The sequence below is a fragment of the Balaenoptera physalus genome (assembly GCF_965194825.1).
Source record: "Balaenoptera physalus genome assembly, chromosome: 21".
NCBI classification, from domain to species: Eukaryota; Metazoa; Chordata; class Mammalia; order Artiodactyla; family Balaenopteridae; genus Balaenoptera; species Balaenoptera physalus.
The window spans coordinates 32,529,724-32,551,062 of record NC_138902.1 but is presented as its reverse complement, the minus strand read 5'-3'; the positions used below and the strand labels follow the sequence as shown (position 1 = coordinate 32,551,062).

General features: G+C 44.7%; 1 protein-coding gene and 2 long non-coding RNA genes across 15 annotated transcripts in view; 1 reads left to right on the top strand and 2 right to left on the bottom strand.

Moving 5' to 3' along the window:
- Positions 1-452: 452 nt before the first annotated feature.
- Positions 453-8,211, bottom strand: LOC309651609. The gene is made up of 2 exons (XR_014258251.1): positions 1,574-8,211; positions 453-701 (listed from the first exon to the last, which is right to left on the bottom strand). It is a non-coding gene; the product is annotated as an uncharacterized lncRNA (long non-coding RNA).
- A 2,073-nt stretch (positions 8,212-10,284) lies between these two features.
- On the top strand, positions 10,285-15,485 carry CDKN2AIP (CDKN2A interacting protein). 4 transcript variants are annotated; one of them, XM_082443985.1, is made up of 3 exons: positions 10,285-12,206; positions 12,640-12,736; positions 13,369-13,501. In XM_082443985.1, the coding sequence occupies exons 1-3, from the start codon at positions 11,935-11,937 to the stop codon at positions 13,372-13,374; spliced, it is 375 nt and encodes a 124-aa protein (XP_082300111.1). In that variant the 5' UTR covers positions 10,285-11,934; the 3' UTR covers positions 13,375-13,501. The 4 variants fall into 4 exon arrangements, with proteins under 4 accessions (XP_082300111.1, XP_082300110.1, XP_082300109.1 ...); XM_082443984.1 differs by having other exon boundaries at positions 10,290-12,206; positions 13,366-13,504; XM_082443983.1 differs by having other exon boundaries at positions 10,307-12,206; positions 12,640-12,767; positions 13,369-15,485.
- Positions 15,486-17,223: 1,738 nt separating this feature from the next.
- LOC309651359 overlaps positions 17,224-21,339 on the bottom strand; it is a 30,372-nt gene continuing 26,256 nt past the window's right edge. For all 10 annotated transcript variants that reach the window (XR_014258049.1, XR_014258050.1, XR_014258051.1 and 7 more), the window contains one exon: positions 17,224-21,336. This is a non-coding gene — a long non-coding RNA (uncharacterized lncRNA). The remainder of the gene's footprint in view (positions 21,337-21,339) is intronic.

The following is a 21,339-nucleotide window of genomic DNA, read 5'->3' as shown; positions in this document are numbered from 1 at the left end:
GAGCCCACTCGGCTCTTTCCGTACAGGAGGGGCTGCGGTCAAGGAGCTGGGAGGGTGGAGCCCGGCGCCGGCCTTGACGTTGCGTTTGCACGCTCTGACGCCGATGGTCTTTTACAGACCAATAAAAATAGCATTTTCCAAGTAAGAACATCATTTCTTAAATTTATTTATTTATTTATTTTTGGCTGTGTTGGGTCTTCGTTTCTGTGCGAGGGCTTTCTCTAGTTGCGGCAAGTGGGGGCCACTCTTCATCGCGGTGCGCGGGCCTCTCACTGTCGCGGCCTCTCTTGTTGCGGAGCACGGGCTCCAGACGCGCAGGCTCAGTAGTCGTGGCTCACGGGCCTAGTTGCTCCGCGGCATGTGGGATCTTCCCAGACCAGGGCTTGAACCCGTATCCCCTGCATTGGCAGGCCGACTCTCAACCACTGCACCACGAGGGAAGCCCAAGAACATCATTTCTAAATATGCTTTTATTCCTTCTTTATAGAAGAGGGAGAAAACCGCGACTGTCCACACTGAAAATGGCTTTGGGAGGAGGGTTGGCCTCACTCCTCTCCCTCGGAGTCACCTCTGCGTGTTGCCCACTTCGGGCCCGCCATCCCGGCTCCTCGAGCGCCACCCAGTGGCCTCAAGGAGAAACATCCCGCGAGCTCAGCGCGGCTCCGGCCAAAACAGCCCTTTGAGTTCCGAAGGCGTTTTTCCTGCCAAAGCAAACCGCCGTGTGTCACAACTACTGGAAAAGCAATCCTGAGAAACAAAGCCCTGATTTTTTTTATAGCAGCAGTGGAAACCGGACCCCACTTCCTTCCTCCAGGATTAGGGCCTCATTGATGCTGGTGGAATCGGTCATCTTGTTTCAGGGTTGACCCGCAGCCATCCGTACTCAGAGAGTGAGAGAGGAGAATTACTTTCGCTCTCCCAGAGATCTTATCAAAGGTTTTTCTGTTCGGGTTACCAAACTGTTACAAAGAACTCTCTTATACATGTTTCTTTGACTTTTCTTTTTTTCTTTAAGGTTTTGTTTTTTAATAACATTGAGCCAGAATTTCCCTTCCCTGCGTGGTTGAGAGCAAGTGGGTTTGGGGGCGTGTAGTGGGTGACACTTGAGTGTCTTTCTGTGCCCTCCTGTAGGGGAAACAGCGTCCCTGTTCTCCACCAAGGCACCTTGCCTTCTAGGTGCGGTGACCAACTGGATCTATACAGTGAGTGCTATAAAATGAATTCAATTTCTCGTAAAGGAATTCAGGAGAAACCACTTCAAAATAAAGGCTTAGCCAAATTCAAAACTGAAGAGTCCATAACCAATTATTATACAAAGTAGGATGGAGGGGGCAATCCCTTCCGGGTGGTTCCCAGCACCACCTGAATAGCTGTGCGTAATTGAGTTATTTACCCCTTTAAGGTTTGATGTCCCCTGCAAAATGGTGATGACAGTAATACCAACTTCGTAGGATTATTGTGAGTTTTAATGAGATAATATGTAGCTAATGGTTATGAATTTTACTCTAAAACAAGTAGTAAAAAAAAAAAAAGCCACATTTTGAAGTTTCTGAGTCATACTAAGTCAACTTGCCTGTGTGGTGAGAAATTCAATCTCAGTCATGTTTGGGTCTCCTCCCATCTCTAGGGTCACACGAGAATCACTGGCATATCTGTAGTGTCCAAAAAACCAAAGTTGGGCCTCCAGCCTTTGTCCATCAGGGGTCACCGCCAAGATGCACTTTGTGCCCAAGCCAGCCTGGTCCCTAAAGACTGTCATTCAGCCCTCTGAATGTAGGGTCTGGCCTCCTTAGGGACTCCTCTGAAGGGTTCAGAATATGCCACCCCAAAATATGACACTCTGTTTTGAGCAGAAGGAAGTTGAGGATCAACAAACGCAGGAAGAGTCCTCTGCCCTCCTCTTAACTGCCCAAAAGCAGGGCGTAGATTTCCCTTTGTGGCGGTGGCATAAATGTCCCCCCTCTCCTGTACCAGGATGAAGAGAGCAACCTTTATCACAGGAGACAGAGGGCCAGCACCATGATGAGTTTGCATAACAACCTTACTAAAAAACCCTTATCTTCCATTTCTTTCCTAGTTCACCTTCCCACAACTTATTATCCCTCAAAGCCCAAATCCCTTTCTTTTGTCTAGTCACCTCACAATTTATCTCCCTTTGTTAAAATGGTATATAAGCCCCCCAAATCTAACCACTTCTTTGGGTTTTTTACTTCTTTTCTATGAAGCCTTGGGCACGTAAAATTGGAAATAGTTTTTCAGCTGTATGCATTTTCTCCTGTTAACCTGTCTTTTGTCAGCTTAATTCACGGGCCCAAGTCACTGAATCTAAGAGGGTAGGGGAAAAGGGTTTTTGGTTTTTTTTCCCCTCCCCTAGATCTCACAGCCAAGTACTCTGAGTTCCTTCCTCTTCCCCAAGGGGGTTGGGGTGGGGGTGATGGGGCAGTGCTTGCATCTCTGTTACTCACAGAATCCACTCAAATCTCTATTCCATTGCCAGCCCAGAGGGAATTTCTCCAAGTCTCTTGTCACTCTGCCACCTTCCACCTCTTCCCTTCCAAAGACTTCAAATTGTGTCCTCTGCCTCTAAAGAAATATCTCCCACAATCTCCAACCCGGGGCAAGAGACCCAAAACTTGGGGTGGCAAAGGGGGGGGAGGAACAACAAGGAGAACAGCAACGCGATGGTAATGACTGTCCTTGATGCTAGAGGCTGGATTCAGGACAACATAATTATTGTCGCGAATACTGTAGTATTGCTTTGGGTGTGGCTCATTCACACATTTCTTTTGTTTTATCCACATAGGAGCCCTGCTGGTCTGGATATGGGCTCTGGGGAGCAGAAGGTAGCTATTTGTGCGTTTCTATTTTTTCAGTCCATAGAGAGAGAAATCAATTCAAACAGAGTGGTGTTTAAGTGACTGCTCCTGGGAAGCCCTCCCTGCTGACTTTCTTTTTTGCTCAAGTGGAAGAGAACTGAGTTGGGTCAGGACCCAGAGGCACTCCCGGGCTCCGGCTCAGCGTGGCTCCCTGCTGGCTTCTCCACGGGGGGCAGTTCAGTTACATCCTTAGGTGTCTCACCTACGTTGGGAGGCGGGAGGAGCCAAAAGAGGTCACAGATATTCAGTGGACACATTCTGAAAAGAAACTCTCTGAAGAGGTCTTTCTGTTTCGGGTAACACCGTATGCAGGGAAATGTCAATTCCCGAAAGTGCCAGGTCACCAAATAGCTGCACCCCAGCCTGATGCGCAGGCAGTGGCGGGAACTCGGAGACCACGCAACTTTCTGCCCTCACACGTGCCTTTCTCCACGGAGCCACGGCGGGTTGAGCCACCTCTCCCGTCCCCTCCAGCCTCCTGCCACGCACTGTGAGGGATGGCGGTGGACTCATCCCTCTGCATCTCTCTGCCCATCTCTGTCTCCCCCACTTCCTCTCCTCTCGTCTCCCTCTCCCCCCAGCAGTCCCCACCCTTCTGAAAGGTCTCCTTCGTGAGAATCATGGTTCCCATGGCTTCCATGAAAGAGGAAAATGCTAAGTATTTTTGGTCACTACTGAGAGACCACAGTTGACTAGGAAATGATCCAGCATTGACAAGACACATCTAGGAATTTCGCCATCAGCCTCTGTGAACCTCACAAATATTCATTTAACCTGCTAGGTAAATAGGCAATAAAATTCTCGTTGTACTAAGGAAGTGGTAAAGTCAATAGGCTGTAAGCCAGAATAATTCTGGGCTGTTTTTACTGCAGAGCATGCTAGCACCTCCGATTGTACTGTGAGGGGCTGAGTCATCAGCCCCCCTTACGACAGGAATAGCGTTACTGTTGACTCACGTGGCATTCCCGCACTGAGATGGAGCCTGGCCCAAAGTAGTTGCTCAATAAATATCACTGTAATAAGTCTAAAACTCAGTCTACAAAATGAAAATCAAGAGGCTACAGTTAATCTGATTGAAATCATCTAGACTCTGATGAATACTTTTTTAATGTCCATGGTTCAGGAAGAGATCTGGAAACTTCTTCCTTGGTGCCCTAAAGCAGAGATCCCGGAGAGCCTTCCCAAGACGGTTTAGTTGGGAGATTTCCTGATCCCTTAATGGTCTAGCTCATAGTTGACCCCAGTGCCCAGAACCATAACAAATTTTGAGTTTTGTACATTCAATGTGCAAAAGACAAACTGGACCACTGAACTCAACAAAAATAACCACCTCAGTCAAAGGTCTAGTGACCTTGGGATATCTTTAGCAAACGCATATGACCCAGCTACTGAGCCTCAGGAATGCAAGGGGCCAGCTCACTCAGTGCTCCCAGCTTAAGGACGCCGCCTACCTCGGTCTCTCCAGCACAACAAAACTTTCATCACTATGGAAGTCTGGCCTTCCTCGTGTTGTCCTCACTTCATCACGGGCTCGGTCAAGCCCAGGAAGGCAGAAGTCAGTGAGAGACCCACCCCTTTCCTGTTAGACTCCTGGAAAGACCCCTGTTTTGTTACCGCGCTCTGAATACATCCCGATGCCTGGTCTATCAATCCCTTTTCCTATTTTGTTTCTGTTCTTTTGCTTTAATTCAGGACCCTCTGAGCACATCTTGCTGAGCTCACACTCTGACTTAGTAAAATAGTGCCCACTGTGTTGTTGGTTTACTTCATTGCACTCAAGTGAGCTCAGCTAGGGGGCTTCACGTGCAGACCTTCACAGCGATGGGGGAAGAGCCTCGAGGAGATGGAAGGGCAGGGCTCAGGGGAGGCACCGGGCTGGTGGGAGGTTCGGAACAGGGCGGTGCTTTGTGGGTCTGACTCTAGTGCCCACCGAGACGTGACTGAGCCACGTTCCCCATCCCTGCTTCTGCTGGGGGCGCTTCTCCCTTCTTCTCCTGCTACCAGGCAGCCCCTGCACTCTGATCTGCATGCCGTTTTCTATGCATTTCTATAAATTGAGCTCCATGATCACGTGTTCCGCCTATTTTGAAACTTCAGCCCACTAGTGGTCCAGCATGGCCTTCCTACATCACAACCTCCCCTTGTGCAGTCTCTCAGCTTCAGATTCTACTGAGATCAGCCTACCTCGCATATTTCAGAAGGGGAATGTGGTAGGCATTGGCAGGGCCTTCTGTGTCAGGCTCCCCCCACCAGGCCAATGGTTAGCCTGTCATATGGTGCTGAATAAGACCACCATGTGCGAGGACTAGCCTGGGTCTGCATAGGTAGAGCTGTGTTTTGGAAGAGAACAGTGGGCACGGGGAATGCTGTGATTGACAAGTCTAGGACAGCAGCCAGGGACGTGGTAGCATGTGACCTGCCCCTTTCCTCTGCCTGTCTGCATTCGGTTATGTTCATACGTTCATCTGGTCTACTCAGGATCATCAGTGACCTCCCCACTGTTAAACCTGACGGTCAGTCCTCAGGCCTCATTCTCCTTGACCCACCATCAGCATCAGACCCAGTTCTTTCTGTCTTCCTTGGAAGTTGTCTTCCCTGGGCTTCCAGGACACCGCATTTGCCTACTTGCACCTCTACTCCTTTCTCAGTTCCCTTTGCTGTGAGCATCTCTAAGCTTCACGGAAGGTGGAATCTCAGAGAAGCAGGTTATTCTTCACGGAGATCCAGGGAGGGGGGCTCCTAGGCACAGCTTGCTGGCCTGGAATTTTTAGGTCTAACCACAAACCTGTGGGACCACCTGTCAAAAAGCAATTATTTCTGTGTCAGTATTATTCCAGCCACATTAGAATCTGATTTTAAATCTTCATCTGGTCATTTAGAACCATGTCAGAATGGCATTTCATTCGTAAACCCTGAGGTGAAATTTAGAAGGAAAGACTTTTATGTAACTTAGTTTAAATGTCCATATATTGAAATGAACAGTGGTCATTCAATGAAATGGCACTTCCTCTCTTTTTCAGATGTATTTTTCACATTTTGTATAATACATAATACATATATTTTATATAAAATATATAATTATTTCATAAATATATATAAAATCAGGTTCTAGTGGAAAAGAGAGTGACCAGTGTCCCTAACAGGTCGCCCGGGGTTCCCACTCTTCCCTCCATTCATTCTCCTCACCCCCCCAGCACACAGCACCTCGTCCCTCCAGCAGGCGCGGGTGGAACTAACTATAAAACAGGGTGAGGTTTTTATTACTTTCCAGTCCGCTTCAAAATGGAGCTACTGACTGCAGCAGCCCGTCCCCCTGCTGGTGAGAAAACCTTTCCAGCAAAGCCTCCTCTTCTACAAAGATCAAGAAAACTAGGCTCACAGTTCAATCTCCCTGCGTCTTATAGCTTTTTTTTTTTTTTTTTTAAAGACCAACTGCGAACATCACTTTTAAGGCCAGCAAGGAAGCCCTGCCCTTGTACAGCACAACTTGCCCTCCACACGTGCGGACGCTGCTGTCCTGGATCAGACTCCCACTCACTCCCCTCGGCCTTGGCACGTGAAACGATTCCAAGGGCTGTGAGGCCTGGGGTCCATCCACCCCTCCGCGCTCCTCTGTGTTGCAGAGCGCCGCGCTGACACAGACTGGAGGATTCTGTGAAATTCTGACAAGCATGCTGTGAGGTCAGTTTACTCTCTAAACCAGCTGGGAAGGTAGAGACACAATCTGTTCCGTACAGCAAACATCTGGAAGCAGAATGATCTGCCTGCCGGTCCAAAAGACCACCCCCAAGCAGTACTTCTAATTGCTCGTTTTCTGCGCTGTTTTTGCACAAAGCTCCCTGAGGCCAGCTCAGGTGGTTATTACTAAGAGTCCCTGCTTTATGCTTGCTCCAACGCACAGGAAAAGAAGAAAGTTCATTTCTTGAAGTCAGCATCACCCTGGCACCCACATCTGACAAATATCTTGCCAAGTGCACACACACGACCAATATCACTTACAATGGATGCACACATTCTAAATAAAATACTAGCAAAAGTATATGAAGCAAGAGTGAAAAATGGAACGAATGGATCCCAAGCCAAAGTTTCATATGCACCGTTCCCTTTGCAGTGCACCCCGAATGCCCTCTTTGGCTAAAGTTCTAGGGTGGACGAGGGTGGGGAGATCCTTCCATCCTTGGCCTTGGGAGAGAATGGGCCTGATGAGCAAGGGTGGTCAGGAACTGAGCATCAGGGAAGCCTCCCCAAGCAGAAGGACGGTCATGCTGGTTCACCCTTTACCCGCAGCAAAAGGGGATGCAGTGCTGCCTTGACCGGGCCGAGCACCATTTTTTTGATCCCCTCCTTACACCTGTCCGAGGGTGGGAGGAAAGAGAAGGCTGAAATGTAAATGAAGATCTAATCCGAATAAAAAGACATATCATCTTTCTGGATGAGAAGACGCAACATTGGGATATGGCCGTTCTTCCCAAATTAATTTCTACGTGTACTGGCTTTTACTCAGCATCTCAGATGAGGTGACGGGGTAGTGGGTGTTGGTGATGATAATGGACCTTGACAAAAATGAGACTTAAATTCAAGATTCTCAAGTTCACCCGGAAGACATTTTTGAAAAATAAGAGTATAGACTTTTTCTTTTTAGACTTATTGTATCATAGATTACAGTGTATATTTTAAAAGCCACAATGATAGTTATGCAGTTTTAGGAGTAATAGGCAGAGATTCGAGATACGCAGAGGAGGAGAAGTGAGGTGAAAATGGAGGCTGCAATGGGAGTGATGCCCAGGGACGCCAGGAGCCGCCGGCAGCTGGAAGAGGCGGGCTCAGGCCCCGCACCTCCCATTCCAAGCCCTTTACAACATGGGTCCCCGCCTGTTAGGAACCGGGCTGCCCAGCAGGAGGTGAGCAGCAGGGGAGCCAGCAAAGCTTCATCGGCTGCGCCCCATTGCTCGCATTACCGCCTGGACCATCACCCCAACCCTGCCCCGGTCCGTGGAAAAATTGTCTTCCATGAAACCGGTCCCTGGTGCCAAAAAGGTTGGGGACCGCTGTTTTACATGACCCAGGATCAGGGATCCCGCCAGGAGCAGCTGAAAGGTTACTTCCTGTCTTGCCCCACAGGGACCAGCTTCACCCTAAGGAGACATCAGTTTTGCTTCATTAATAAACTTGAGTTGGCCTAAGACGCTTGAGTCTGAATTCTGGCACGCCTTCCCCCCCACAGAAGACAAAATTGGGGGGATTTCCCTGGTGGTCCAGTAGTTAAGACTCCGTGCTCCCAATGCAGGAGGCCTGCGTTCGATCCCTGCTCAGGGAACTAAATCCCACATGCCGCAACTAAGAGCCCACATGCTGCAACTAAAGATCCTGCATGCTGCAAATAAGACCCCGGGCAGCCAAAAAAAAAAAAAGGCAAACTTTTGTGGTATAAATTATGTATATTTTGTCACTGGATAAAAGGCCTGGAGACGCCACTCTTGGTCAAGCAGGGGCCAAGCCCCAAATAGAAGGCCCAACTTTGTTCTGACTCTTCACTAGACCAGTATTTCTCAAAGTGTGGTAGACGTGCCTCCAGAAAGCCTAGTTTAAAACTCAGAATCCAGAGCCCACGGTCAGGTTTTCTAAGCCAGAATCTTCTTTGGGTGCTGCTCAGGGATGTGCGTTTTGAGAAATTTTCTCGTGTGAGTTTTACACACACTCAAGTTTGAAACCCACCACATTAATGCATCTGTGACATCCCTTCTCAGCTCTAAAGCATGTGACCTAGGTTGTATTCTTGGTTCTACTACTGCCTGTTGACTTAGCCTCCAACGTCCTATGTAGAAGATAGAGAAAAATCTTAGCTGCTGTTAGATATGTGTCTAACAATCTTTGAAATCCTGAGATCAGAAGGGCCAGATAAACATGGCACTGTTATTTATCAACCCTTCACCTGCGAAAGTCTGTATTATTAACAGTAGAAATATTTATCGAACATTCACAAAGTGCTGGGCACTATACCCTGAGATGCGTGTGGACTGTCTCACCTTATCCTCACGACAGCCCTGTGAGGTGGTACGCAGGAGGGAAGCGGGGCTCAGGAAGGGTAAGTAAGTACCCTCGAGTAACTCGCTCGAGGTCTAAGGGCAGGTTTCCCTCATCGTCCCCGTCACATCCCCACTGGCTTCCTCACTCTGAGCCTCTGCTCACCGTCTCCCCTTGCTCTGCTCCAAGATCGCACTTTCCTTCAAAGTCCAGATCTAGACCCTCTCTCCAAGGCACCCTGGTATCTCTGTCACCTTTGGACTCCTAAAGCACCTGGAGTATCCATTTGGTATTTATAAGTATTTTGTATACATTTAAAAAATGTATGTTCTTGCTTCCATGCTGTATAGTAAGCTCCTTGAGAGCAGAGACAGTGCCTCGACCATCTTTGTGACCCCACTGCTAAGCACAAGGTCACACCCATCGCAGACAGTGGGTGGAAGGCCACCTCAGTGGAGCCACCTGTACAGTCCACTAATGTGCCAGTGAGCGATGACTAATATTCATGATGGTGACTGAGTCTTTTTTTTTTATAAATTTATTTATTTAATTTAATTTATTTTTGGCTGCATTGGGTCTTCGTTGCTGCGCTTGGGCTTTCTCTAGTTGCGGTGAGCGGGGGCTACTCTTCAATGCAGTGTGTGGGCTTCTCATTGCAGTGGCTTCTCCTGTGGCAGAGCACGGGCTCTAGGTGCATGGGCTTCAGTAGTTGTGGCTCATGGGCTCTGGAGCGCAGGCTCAGTAGCTGTGGCACACGGGCTTAGTTGCTCTGCAGCATGTGGGATCTTCCTGGACCAGGGCTTGAACCCGTGTCCCCTGCATTGTCAGGTGGATTCTTAACCACTGCGCCACCAGGGAAGTCCCCTAAGAGTCTTTAAGAAAATGATGAATTGACAAAATATTTGTAAGTGATATGACCGATAAGGCATTAATACCCAAAATATATAAACAGCTTATACAACTCAACATCAAAAAAACAAACAATCTGATTGAAAATTGGGCAGGAGACCTGAATAGACATTTTTCCAAAGAGGACATGCAGATGGCCAGCAGACACATGAAAAGATGCTCAACATCGCTAATTATCAGGGAAATGCAAATCAAAACCACAATGAGATATCGCTTCACACCTGTCAGAATGTCTTTTACCAAGAAGACCACAAATAACAAATGCTGAAGAGGGTGTGGAGAAAAGGAAACCCTCTTGCACTGTTGGTGGGAATGTAAATTGATACAGCCACTATGGAGAACAGTATGGAGGTTCCTCAAAAAACTAAAAATAGAACTAGAACGACCCAGCAATTCCACTCCTAGGGTGGGAGGGAGATGCAAGAGGGAGTGGATATGGGGATATTTGTATACATATAGCTGATTCACTTTGTTATACAGCAGAAACTAACACAACACTGTAAAGCAATTATACTCCAATAAAGATGTTAAAAAATAACTAAATAAAGTGCCAGGTTTCCACATCTTTTCACCCCTCTAAAGTTTCGGGGAAAAAGAGGAAAGAAGAGCAAAACTAGAAGCAAAATCCTAAGCTTAAAAAATTTCTCTGTGTCTCTGTTTTTATGCACTTTCATTGGGCACGACAGGAAAATGGGCTCTACTATTTTCACATAATAGTTGAATTTTGCTTGTTCCAGCATGTATATAAATTACCTGGCTTTTTGTTAATCCCATCTCAGTGACCATTCCTTTTTTTCCTTGCTTGATTATCCTGATTTATTTTAAAATCAGAATCCACAAACATTTAGTGAGAGGAAAATTTCTTTTTATTTCGTAATTTATCATTCTTGTCACTTATGTAAGTGACAAGAATGATAAATTTTAAGTATCACTTATTTTAACTTATTAAATTTTATTAATCATAAAATACCCAAATAACTAATATTGGAAACATAACAATAAGCAAGCCGGCAGCTCTGTTTTAAGTGTGGACATTCTAAAATGGAAAAAATGCAAAGAAAAATATAGCTCTAAGAGCGGAAGTTTGGGGGCGTGGAGACAAACGCACTTTTCCAAGCCGCCTCCTAGATATCCGTCCAGCTAGGGGTTAGTTTGTTAATTTAAGGAAATACGACGGAGACCGAAGGTACTGGCGCAGCGTTTATGTTACTGACCAAAAATCCACCCTAGAGGAAGCAGTACTGCCCGGGTTGAACTGCGGAAACCAAACCCAAGTCTGCGGGGTCAGGAATAGTTTCAAAGACTGGGCTCCACAAGGCAACATCGAACTGGATTAAACGTTATCATTTACCTTTATTATTAGTATAATACTTTTAAGCTAATATACACCTGCACATTCCTAAATGCCCCGAGACCCGGACGGCCTCAGAATGCCTCGCTTGTCTACATTCGATTTTCTGCATAACAAGAAAAAATGGAGGCGAGCTTTGTTTACTTTGGCCCCGCTCGAAACCAGCGTCCTCGGGCAGAGGCGCCCAGACCTCGCGGCCGGATGGCGGCTCGAGTCCGCGGGGACGCGCGCGGCACGCGAGGACTCGGCCTGCCCCGCCCGGCCGCCCCGTAGCCCGCTGTCCTCCGCCGTCCCCCGGAGCAGCGGGCCCGGCGCGGGAGGGAGGCGACCGGAGCGCGTTGCGTCACAAAGCCCACTTGGAACGCTGGGGCCGGCGCCGAAGCCGAGGGCGCCCGGGGCGAACCCACTAGCGACCCGCCCTGGCGGAGCGGCAGGCGCGCGCCCGCCTCCTCTCGCCCCGCCTGCCATACCCCCGCCTCAGGGGCCGCGGCGTCGCGGCGGCTCGGGCGCCGCAAAGCGTCCTGGGAGAGCCGGCTCGCGCCGGAAGGACGCGCGGGCGCTCGGCGGTAGCGAGGTTATAAAAGGGAAGGAGCCGGCGGCGGGCGGAAGTGGGCGGTTCAGCTGCTCCCGGCGCTGTTGTTTGGTCTTTTCGCTGCTCGAGGGGCGTTCTCTGGTGGGCCGCCGGTGCAGGCCGCAGTGACAGGGCCGCTCGCCCCGCAACCCCCAGTCTCGGCGCAGCGTCCGATCGCGACTTCCGCGACCCGCAGGCCCAACATGGCGCAGGAGGTGTCTGAGTACCTGAGCCAGAACCCGCGGGTGGCCGCCTGGGTGGAGACGCTGCGCTCCGACGGCGAGACCGACAAACACTGGCGCCACCGCCGCGAGTTCCTGCTCCGCAACGCCGGGGACCTGGCCCCCGCCGGCGGCGCGGCCTCCGCTCAACCGGAGGAGGCCGCCGACGCCGAGAGCGGGACCCGCAGTCGGCAGCTGCAGCAGCTCATCTCCTTTTCCATGGCGTGGGCCAACCACGTCTTCCTCGGGTGCCGGTGAGTGAGCCGGCGTCCCTGAGCTGCTCTCGCGGTTTTGTCCGGAGCTTTCGGCGGGAGGGGAAGTGGTGGAAGCGCGGGAATCGGCGGGACAGGCTGCCCTCTAAGGGCGAGAAGGACGTCTCTGCCATGGTTAACAGTCTGGAGGTGCCCCCGTTGGGTGGGGAGCCGGCGGTGGAGTTGTCGGCGAGGAGCTCACAACGCTCCTGGGGGAGAGGGGCACTGAATCTAAATTAGGTTTGTAAGAAGGAACCCCGCCTCCCAGACCCCGGGCGTTTGTTTACGGCGTTCCAGGAAACAGAAAGTTCCTGGCGGTTGATTACGTTTCTTGATTACAACCAGGAAATGCAGTTCCTGTGGCCTGTTTTCGTACCCCAGAGGTGGCAGCTTAGCAAAAACACTTCCTAAAGTGTCTTTCCCTTCTTTTTTTCAGGTACCCTCAAAAAGTTATGGATAAAATACTTAGTATGGCTGAAGGCATCAAAGTGACAGATGCTCCAATCCATACAAGAGACGAACTGGTTGCCAAGGTGAAGAAAAGAGGGATATCGAGTAGCAATGGTTAGCAGATCATAGATGTGAACATACATAGGAGTTTAGAACTTAAATTTGATGTAATTAGGAATTATCGTTATTGCTAAGTTTTTAACAAGTTAGAATTTATATAACGTTATTAATCAAATTGGAATGTTAAACCTAAATTATGTGTCTCTGTGTTTTAGGCTTTGAATTTGATAGTTTCCTTTGACTACTGTGAGATTTTGAAGTGTGAAATATTGTCTATGCTGTTGATTTTTTAATGTTAGAAATTATTGAGGGGACTTCCCTGGCGGTCCAGTGGTTAAGACACGGCGCTTCCACTGCAGGGGGCACGGATTCGAGCCCTAGTCCGGGAACTAAGACCCACATGCCCTGCGGGGCGGCCAAAAAACAGAAAAAAAAAAAAAAACCAAAAAATTTAAAAAATAAAAAGATTGTTGATGTTATTCAATGCTGTTTTAAGAAATTAATGAAGTTATTCCACACTTTTTAAAGAATCTACAAATCCTGAAATGTTTTCACCTTGTGCCTTTATTTTAATATGAGTATCTATCTTGTAAGTCTTCAGCTGATATGTATGAGGTAGGCTTAGTCACATACTTGTTTCCATTTTTTTCAGAAGGGGTAGAAGAGCTAACAAAAAAACGAGCCATAGAAGGAAAGAACAGTTCTGCAGTTGAGCAAGATCATGTGAAAATTCCTGCCAAGACAGAACGCGCATCAGCTCAGCAGGAAAGCGGTTCAGCGTGTTCGGGCTCAACTACCAAATCAGAGAGTGGTGGGAACTCCGCTCGGAGCTCTGGCACCCTGAGTCAGAATAGCTCCACGAGCGATGGAGAGCGCTCTGTTTCCAGCCAAAGCGGCAGCAGCGTTTCCTCTCGGGTAACGGCGGTAGGGTGTGGAAAAGGTTCTGAAGCAGAAGCTCAAGATAAACATGGTTCAGCGTCGTTTGTTTCTTCGTTGTTGAAATCCAGTGTGAATAGTCATGTGACCCAGTCCACTGATTCCAGGCAACAAAGTGGATCCCCGAAAAAGAGTGCTTTGGAAGGCTCTTCAGTCTCAGCCTCCCAAAGCATCTCAGAGATTGAGGTGCCCTTGTTGGGCTCCTCAGGAAGCTCAGAAGTAGAGTTGCCACTGTTGTCTTCTAAACCTAGTTCAGAGACAGCTTCAAGCGGGTTAACTTCCAAAGCTAGTTCAGAGGCAAGTGTTTCATCATCAGTTTCTAAAACCAGTTCCTCATCAGGCACATCTTTACTAACCCCCAAGAGCACCACCTCAGCAAACACGATGCTGACTTCCAAAAGCACTTCACAGGTAGCTGCTTCACTGTTAGCTTCCAAGAACAGCTCCCAGACCAGCGGCTCTCTGGTTTCCAAAAGCACTTCCATAGCAAGTGTGTCCCAGCTGGCTTCTAAGAGTAGCTCTCAGACAGGCACGTCACAGCTGCCTTCTAAAAGTACTGCGCAGGCGAGCGAGAGTTCTGTCAAATTCTCTTGTTGCAAGTTAACCAATGAAGATGTGAAACAGAAGCAGCCTTTTTTCAATAGACTGTACAAAACGGTGGCGTGGAAGTTGGTGGCCGTTGGTGGCTTTAGTCCCAGCGTGAATCACGGAGAGCTCCTAAACGCAGCTGTCGAGGCTCTGAAAGCAACGCTGGATGTGGTTTTCGTCCCGCTAAAGGAACTGGCAGATCTGCCTCAAAACAAGAGCTCTCAAGAAAGCATTGTTTGTGAACTGAGATGTAAGTCTGTGTATTTGGGCACTGGCTGTGGAAAAAGCAAAGAAAACGCAAAAGCAGTTGCATCAAGAGAAGCCTTGAAGTTATTTCTCAAGAAAAAGGTGGTGGTAAAAATATGTAAAAGGAAATACAGAGGCAGTGAAATCGAAGACTTAGTACTCCTCGATGAAGAGTCAAGGCCTGTAAACTTACCTCCAGCATTAAAACATCCTCAAGAATTACTGTAATATGTCCAAAATGTCACTGTGTACAATATCTGGTATTTGAAGAGAAAAACTGGCTTACTTTTGTATAATATGAAACACAGGCTTTCACAAATTTTGTATTGCTTTTTTCCAGTTTTGCAGAAAATTTACATTCTAGTTCTCTTCACACAGTGGAAGTTGTAAATAATTTGTGAATGACAGTATACATTAAAAGGTTTATGCATTAACAGCATACCAGTATGCTGTTTTATTTGCTGAAGAAAATACTGTCTTCTATTTTTAATGACACATTAGGTACGATGTGTAGTTCTGTAGTCTTAAAATTTTTGTACTACTTTGAATTTGGTGAAAATGTATTAAGTTGTCTACCATGCTTTTTTTTTTCTAGCTGAATAAACCTTCACATCAAAGAAAAGGGGACCATAGTATTTGTCTGAAAGTCTGTGAAGCTTAAGGTTTTAAGAATGATGCCTATAATGTTGAACATGTCTGTTAAAGAATAAAAGAGAAAATAGTTGCCTCAGACTATTTTTATGAGAAGCTGTAAGCATTTTTTAGATATAAAGCAGTGTTAAATACTTAAGGTTATTTTATTTTGAAGTTGTTTGAAATTCACCATGATTTTGACCTCTGCAGATTCTTTAAGTGGGTTAATTTATGTTTTGAGGTAAAGTACAATTTACACTTTTTCTTAAAGACGTAAATGTGGGTTTCTATATTAAGCATATTTTGTGACTACTACTATTAACAGATTGATTTGTTTAGATATTAAATGCTTTAAGCTATTTTACCTTTTCAAGAAGTTGTGGTTCTTTTTTTTCCCGCCCCTGAAGTCAGGACCAATTCCTGCAAATAGGCTTCCTGTCACTAGTCGTTGTAAATTGCAACTAGGTAATTTTTCATAGCTGATACACAGCTTTTTATGGGTAGACAAGTTAACAGTTTGCAAATCTAGAACTGGGTGGGTTTTTTGTTTACCAAACCTCGTAGAAGAACACTGGGCAGAAAAAGAGAAGCCAAGCTCAGCTCTTTAATGAGCCTGTTCAGTTGAACTACATTCGTTGGTAATGAAATGAAATCCTGCTTATGTGTCTTAGGTGATTCGGACTGTATTATTCTTTGTGGCCTTTTTCTGGCTTTCTAGTTGCTGCACTTTGAGCAGTGATGGTGATAATGTACTGAGAAAAAACAGGAAATGGCCTTGCCTGTGGCAGTTGTATTGGAGTAGGAAAATTGGACATAAGTAGTAAAATTTAAGTCATGAAGTTATTTCTATTTTATATTCTAGAAATAATAGAGGATACTTTATATACTTGAAGTAATTGTTTTTATTTCACTAGGTAACTTTTTTAAAAGTTTCATTTTTGAGCATGTTAAATTGGATACCAAAGTTTAAAGTCCATATTATGTAAATGGGTTGCCTTTATATAATATATTGTGAGGAGAAATGGCATGAGTGTTGTGAAAGCAGTTTTAATTACCTCAGTTTCCTCAGCCTTGGAATGTGTATTTTGTGGGACAATGATTGCAAGAAAAGTAAGAATAAATTTCTGTAATGTATCTAATTAGGTGGTTTAGTAATTTCCTCAATTGGCTAAATTTCCTAAATTTCAAGTTAATATAAAAGTTACTGAAAATATTTTAAATTACAGTAAACTTCTTATATGGTGGCATTGCAGGAAGCTGCGTAGTGTAAAAACAAACATCTAATTAATAAACATTTGCTATAACTTTATTAAAAGCTTATAATCAAAATTTAAAGAACCCCTGATTTAAGAAAAATGCATATTACAATTCTTCAAAATAGTGTAGTGCAGAAGAAAACAAGCTTTGGAATCTTATTCTTGAGATAGAATCTTGGCTCTTCCTCTTTAAGTAGGCATGTAACTGGGAATTTAACCCTTTATCTGTAAAATAGAAGAGCTGCCTCAGAGCTGTGAGGATCAAACAAGATAATACATGCAAAGTACATACCATAGTTGAGGAATTGCTTGTATATGCATTCTTATTTTCTCAGAACCTGATGAGTAACTATTGTCATTTGGTCCATTTTTCAGATGAAGAAACTGAATAATTTTGTCAAAGATCAATTTCAAGCCCATATCTGATTCCAGAGTCCAAGCTCTTACTATGTTTTATTGCTTATTACCTTTCTCACTTCTCTAAATGATAACATTTCTGAAAATCCCCCTCAGACTGGTTTCCTACTAGTTTTAAGTGACCACATCATTCCAAAGGCTCATTTCCTTGAACTGGGTCACATAAGGAGATCTAATGTTGTACTGCTTCTCCTTAGTATTTGCATGTCTTGAATATTCTTGACTAGGGAATTATCCCATATGGGTGCAGTTGAAGTTTGTTAAAATAATTTGAAATCAAGTTTACTGAATAGGATATTGTGAGAGGAAATACTGATTTTTCTTCTAAGTCAGTGAGGTGAGATGATGACCTGGAACTAATTTTCCTTGATGGTGCTAAAATCCAGAATTTTTTTTTAACGGTAAAGTTAGAGAGTTGACTTTAAAGAATGGTATTGTTATGAGTTTTTAACCCAAATTTTTGGGGCCTGCCACTGCTGCCATTGGCTGGGATCATTGTCATGAGGATATGTATAATTCCAAGGCTTTTGGTATGTGTTATCAAAAGCATGCTCCATTTTTAATTAGGTATAAAGGGGCCATCGTTTTCCCTGCCAAGTACAGCTTTTCTTGGTACGGATTTCTCCTTCCTCTTTGGATTCCTGAGCGATGGCAGTGAGGAGGTAACCAAAGCAAGCAGCAACTGGGAACCAGGTCAGTCTTAAATTTGTGTTATTGCTAGTTGAAGGGGAATTTGTAGGCTTTGTCTTAAAAAATGGTGCTGAAGCCCTGTATCGACTCACTGCCTAGACACTGGCAAATCTATGGGTATCTGTTTAAGCACGACTTTAAAAAAAAATGTGTGGTTTATGATTAAAGAAATTCTTTGTAGCTTTCTACCGTTTAAACAAAAACAGATAAATGCAGGGTTGTCAAGCCATTAATGTTCCTACTCCCTCTCTGCAAAAAAAATTAATAGAAATTTCAGTGAATGTAGCTTAGTTGCTATTCAGCTAGAACCATTCCTTTTTCCTTTTCTTCCCTTATTACCAGCTTTATTCTATCCACTTTTCTATTCTGTTCTTTAAAAAGACTACTGAAGGAAGATCATTATCTAAAAATCCTAATTTTTAAAGTTCTCTTTATCTGTTCCTTTGTGGTTTATACAGCAAGAAAAGTAGTGTAGTTAGTGGACAAGGTCCCAAACAAAATTGACTAACTTGGAAGGGGGGAAAAAAGGTAATACTAAACAGGAAGGGTTAGATACAGGATATTCTTTTTAGTAAAAGCTAGAGATTTCATGTGCCAGTCCTTAACACAAAGCAATCAAATACGTTTTGTGATCTTGAAACTTTAATGAGTAGAATCAGAATCCTCCTTGGAAGTCATTAGTAACAACCAAACTAACAGCATAAACAGTAAGTATATGGAGTTATAAAACTGTACTATGATATGAAATGGAACTATTATACATAATGTACATAAAACTTGAAAAGGAGTGTAAAGACAAATGCACAAAAAGATAATCACCTAGTGTTTTCCTTATGACTCTTTTCATGTTTGTCAGTTTACCAGGGCTCGGACATTGAAATGATAAAACCCGAACTCTGAATATGCGTTTGGTGGTTTTCAAACTTTATTTTAGTCATATTTCTTCAAAGAAAAATGGAGCCCTGTGTGTGTAAAACAGAGAGGAGCAGACCTACTTTGAAAGACGGCAGTCACACCCCATCAATGAATTCCTCTACCTTCCTTTCTCAATTCCTTGGCACCTCCTTGGACTGAACAGAAGGGGGTTTAGCAACTATGAGGCCTGGTGTAGATGCCAGCTTCCTTCTGCAACTGGTATTAGAGTGATGTAAGGCAGAAAGTTACCAATTTACTAAATGGAATTAATCTGTTTTAAAGTAATATGCCATATTAGAATTTGCAATTAGTAGGGACTCAGGTCAGGCTTAAGGGACCATCATGTAAATTAACATTTAGATAACACTAAAAATAGCTACTATTTCTTACTTCTTTGTGAACTATAATTGCAGAAGTCCATATATAAAGTCCAATAATTATTAAATGCCCACATAATGATTACCTAGGTCAAAAAACGAAACTATATCAGCAATGCAAGAACTCACCATGTGGGTAGCTATCGTTTATTGGGTGCCTACAGTATACTGATGCTTTATGTACATCTTACTTAAGCCTCCTTACCCTTGGGTGGGTTGGTATTGTTGATCCTATTTCACAAATGAGAAAACATGACCATTTTGACTTGTTTCCCTCAAATCACAGAACAAGTAAATGTTGAAGTAGGGACTCAAATCCAGTGTTCTAGAAGACTAAACAATGACTTGGTTCTAATTTGGGGCACTGAATGTGGATGCCAGTGAGACATGCTGGCCCATGGTATTTGTTTACGTACTAGAAAATAGTGTAATCACACTTGGAAGAAAATTTGAGAAATTTTATTTAACAATTTAGATTAGGACGTTTGTAAAGAAGTAAACTTTAAGGGAAGTTGCTCAAATATGTATCTGAAAAAGTCGTTGGAAAATATTTTCTAGACATTATTTGTAGAATTTTAAAGGGACAATCTGCAGAGGCAGTGGTATAATCAATGATGTAACCAATGGTGAAACAAATTATATACCTAATGAATCCTGTCTCATTACTCTTCACCATTTGTATATTATTAAATACTTTTCTACACTAGCTGAGGAAAAAAAAAAAATGGTTCTCATGAAATAAAAACTCATAGAGGTCCACAGAGGCCTCTCTAGTTTGTCATACCTGTGTGGACTGTCATGGATTACTTAATGAGGGAGTTACACACATGCCCAATAACCTGCAATTTGGAAACCAATATGGGATAAAGTATGTGCACCTCTGTCCTCGTTTTTCATTTCAAAATATTGAATGCAATTAACAAGAGAAATATGATAAATGTAAAATAAGAATACTATTCTGAAAATACTCATTCCTTTCCCTTGAAATTCACATTCTCTGGCAGTCATTCTGCCATTATGGCTCATATAGGGAAGGAGAGAAGGATAATGTGACTTTAGGGAAGTCCACGCAGGGATAGCAAGGAAGGAAAAATACACCATTCCAGCCCTAGCAGATTTTGCGGAGGGTAAAGCAGGGAAGCGGGCATTCCAGGCAAGTGGGTCCTGACCTCTCTTCGACAGCATGAACTTCGCGTGTGTCAGTATTGCAGCGGTGGGAGTAATGACAGTTCCCATGTAATGAGCCTGTCTCATCTATCCCCTGACTGTAATCAAAGAATGCATCCTTCCTTAGGAGGGTCCGAGAGATTGAAACAAAGAGGGCTTGAGCGAGAAATCCTGAAGGCATCGAGACCTTGAATGCAAAGCTGCTGAGCTGCACAGCACGGGGCCGCGTTCACATGGAATACCGTGGATGTCACTCAGTGCACTGATGTCCTTGGGGTTGCGGAACAAGGTGGCCCTTCTTGGGATCCCTGAGATTGCTGTACGAGTAAACTTAGAAAAATCTTACTTTAAAAAAGTAATTTGAAATAAATACTGGTGGTTTTTATAAAGCATGGATAGCATAAAAGTTCTAACAAACTGTTATTGGTGGTACATATGCTAAAGGTACTCGATAAAGCTTGGGGCACTATTTATACTTGGTCAGGCATTACTTTGCCCAACACATTCTTCTAGGGGAGGAATTATTTCGAGACAGTAGCCTAAAATCAAATCATACCAGGTGAAGCACGGCTGCTTGGGTTCTGGTAAAGATTTCTTTTTCTCTATTCACAACCTTGGGGCAAATTCAGGAACTAAGCAGATGAAGACTTACGTCAGCTCAAGTATGGAATAAAACAGGGTCGTCTTTGCGTTCTTTCCTTAATTACCCCAAGTTTTCTTCGGAACATTCTGTGTAAACCCAACAGCTCTTGCTCAGTTTCCCTTTGATATTTCTCTTTCTTTGCTTCATTTATTTTTTTCTCAGTTGTTACCTTTTGCTGTTGTGAGCTAACAAATGAGTGAAGATTTAAGCTTTTTACTTTCTGAAACCATGGACGATAGTACTTCATACGTCAGACATCCTGTAAATTTCAGTGTAATAATGGTTCTGGGAGAATCATGAAAGACAGTTGCTGACCCCTTTTTGATCTTTGTCAGTATAAAGCAAGAGGGGAAAGGATTGGAAGATAGAAATAATATAAGGTCAGCTCAAGAATTTTTTGTAGACTTTGGTGGCTTTTTAGAATTCAAAATTCTATCCTTTCTTATTGTAAGGGAATTTATGCTGCCATATGTCAAAGCAAAGCTTCTCTACTGAGTCTTGGCCTAGAGCAGACAAACAAATGACAATAACAACATACTGATTTTCTATTGTCACTGTAACAAATTACCACAGATCTGGTGGCTTAAACAATACAAATCTGTAGGTTAGAAGTCCAGTGAGGTCCCCCGGGCTCACATCAAGGTGTTGGCTGCTCTGCTTTCCCTCCGGAGGCTCTGAAGGAGAGTCTGCCTCCCGGGTCTTTTCCAGCTTCTAGAAGCGCTTGCATTCCTTGGCTCACGATCCCCTTCCTCCATCTG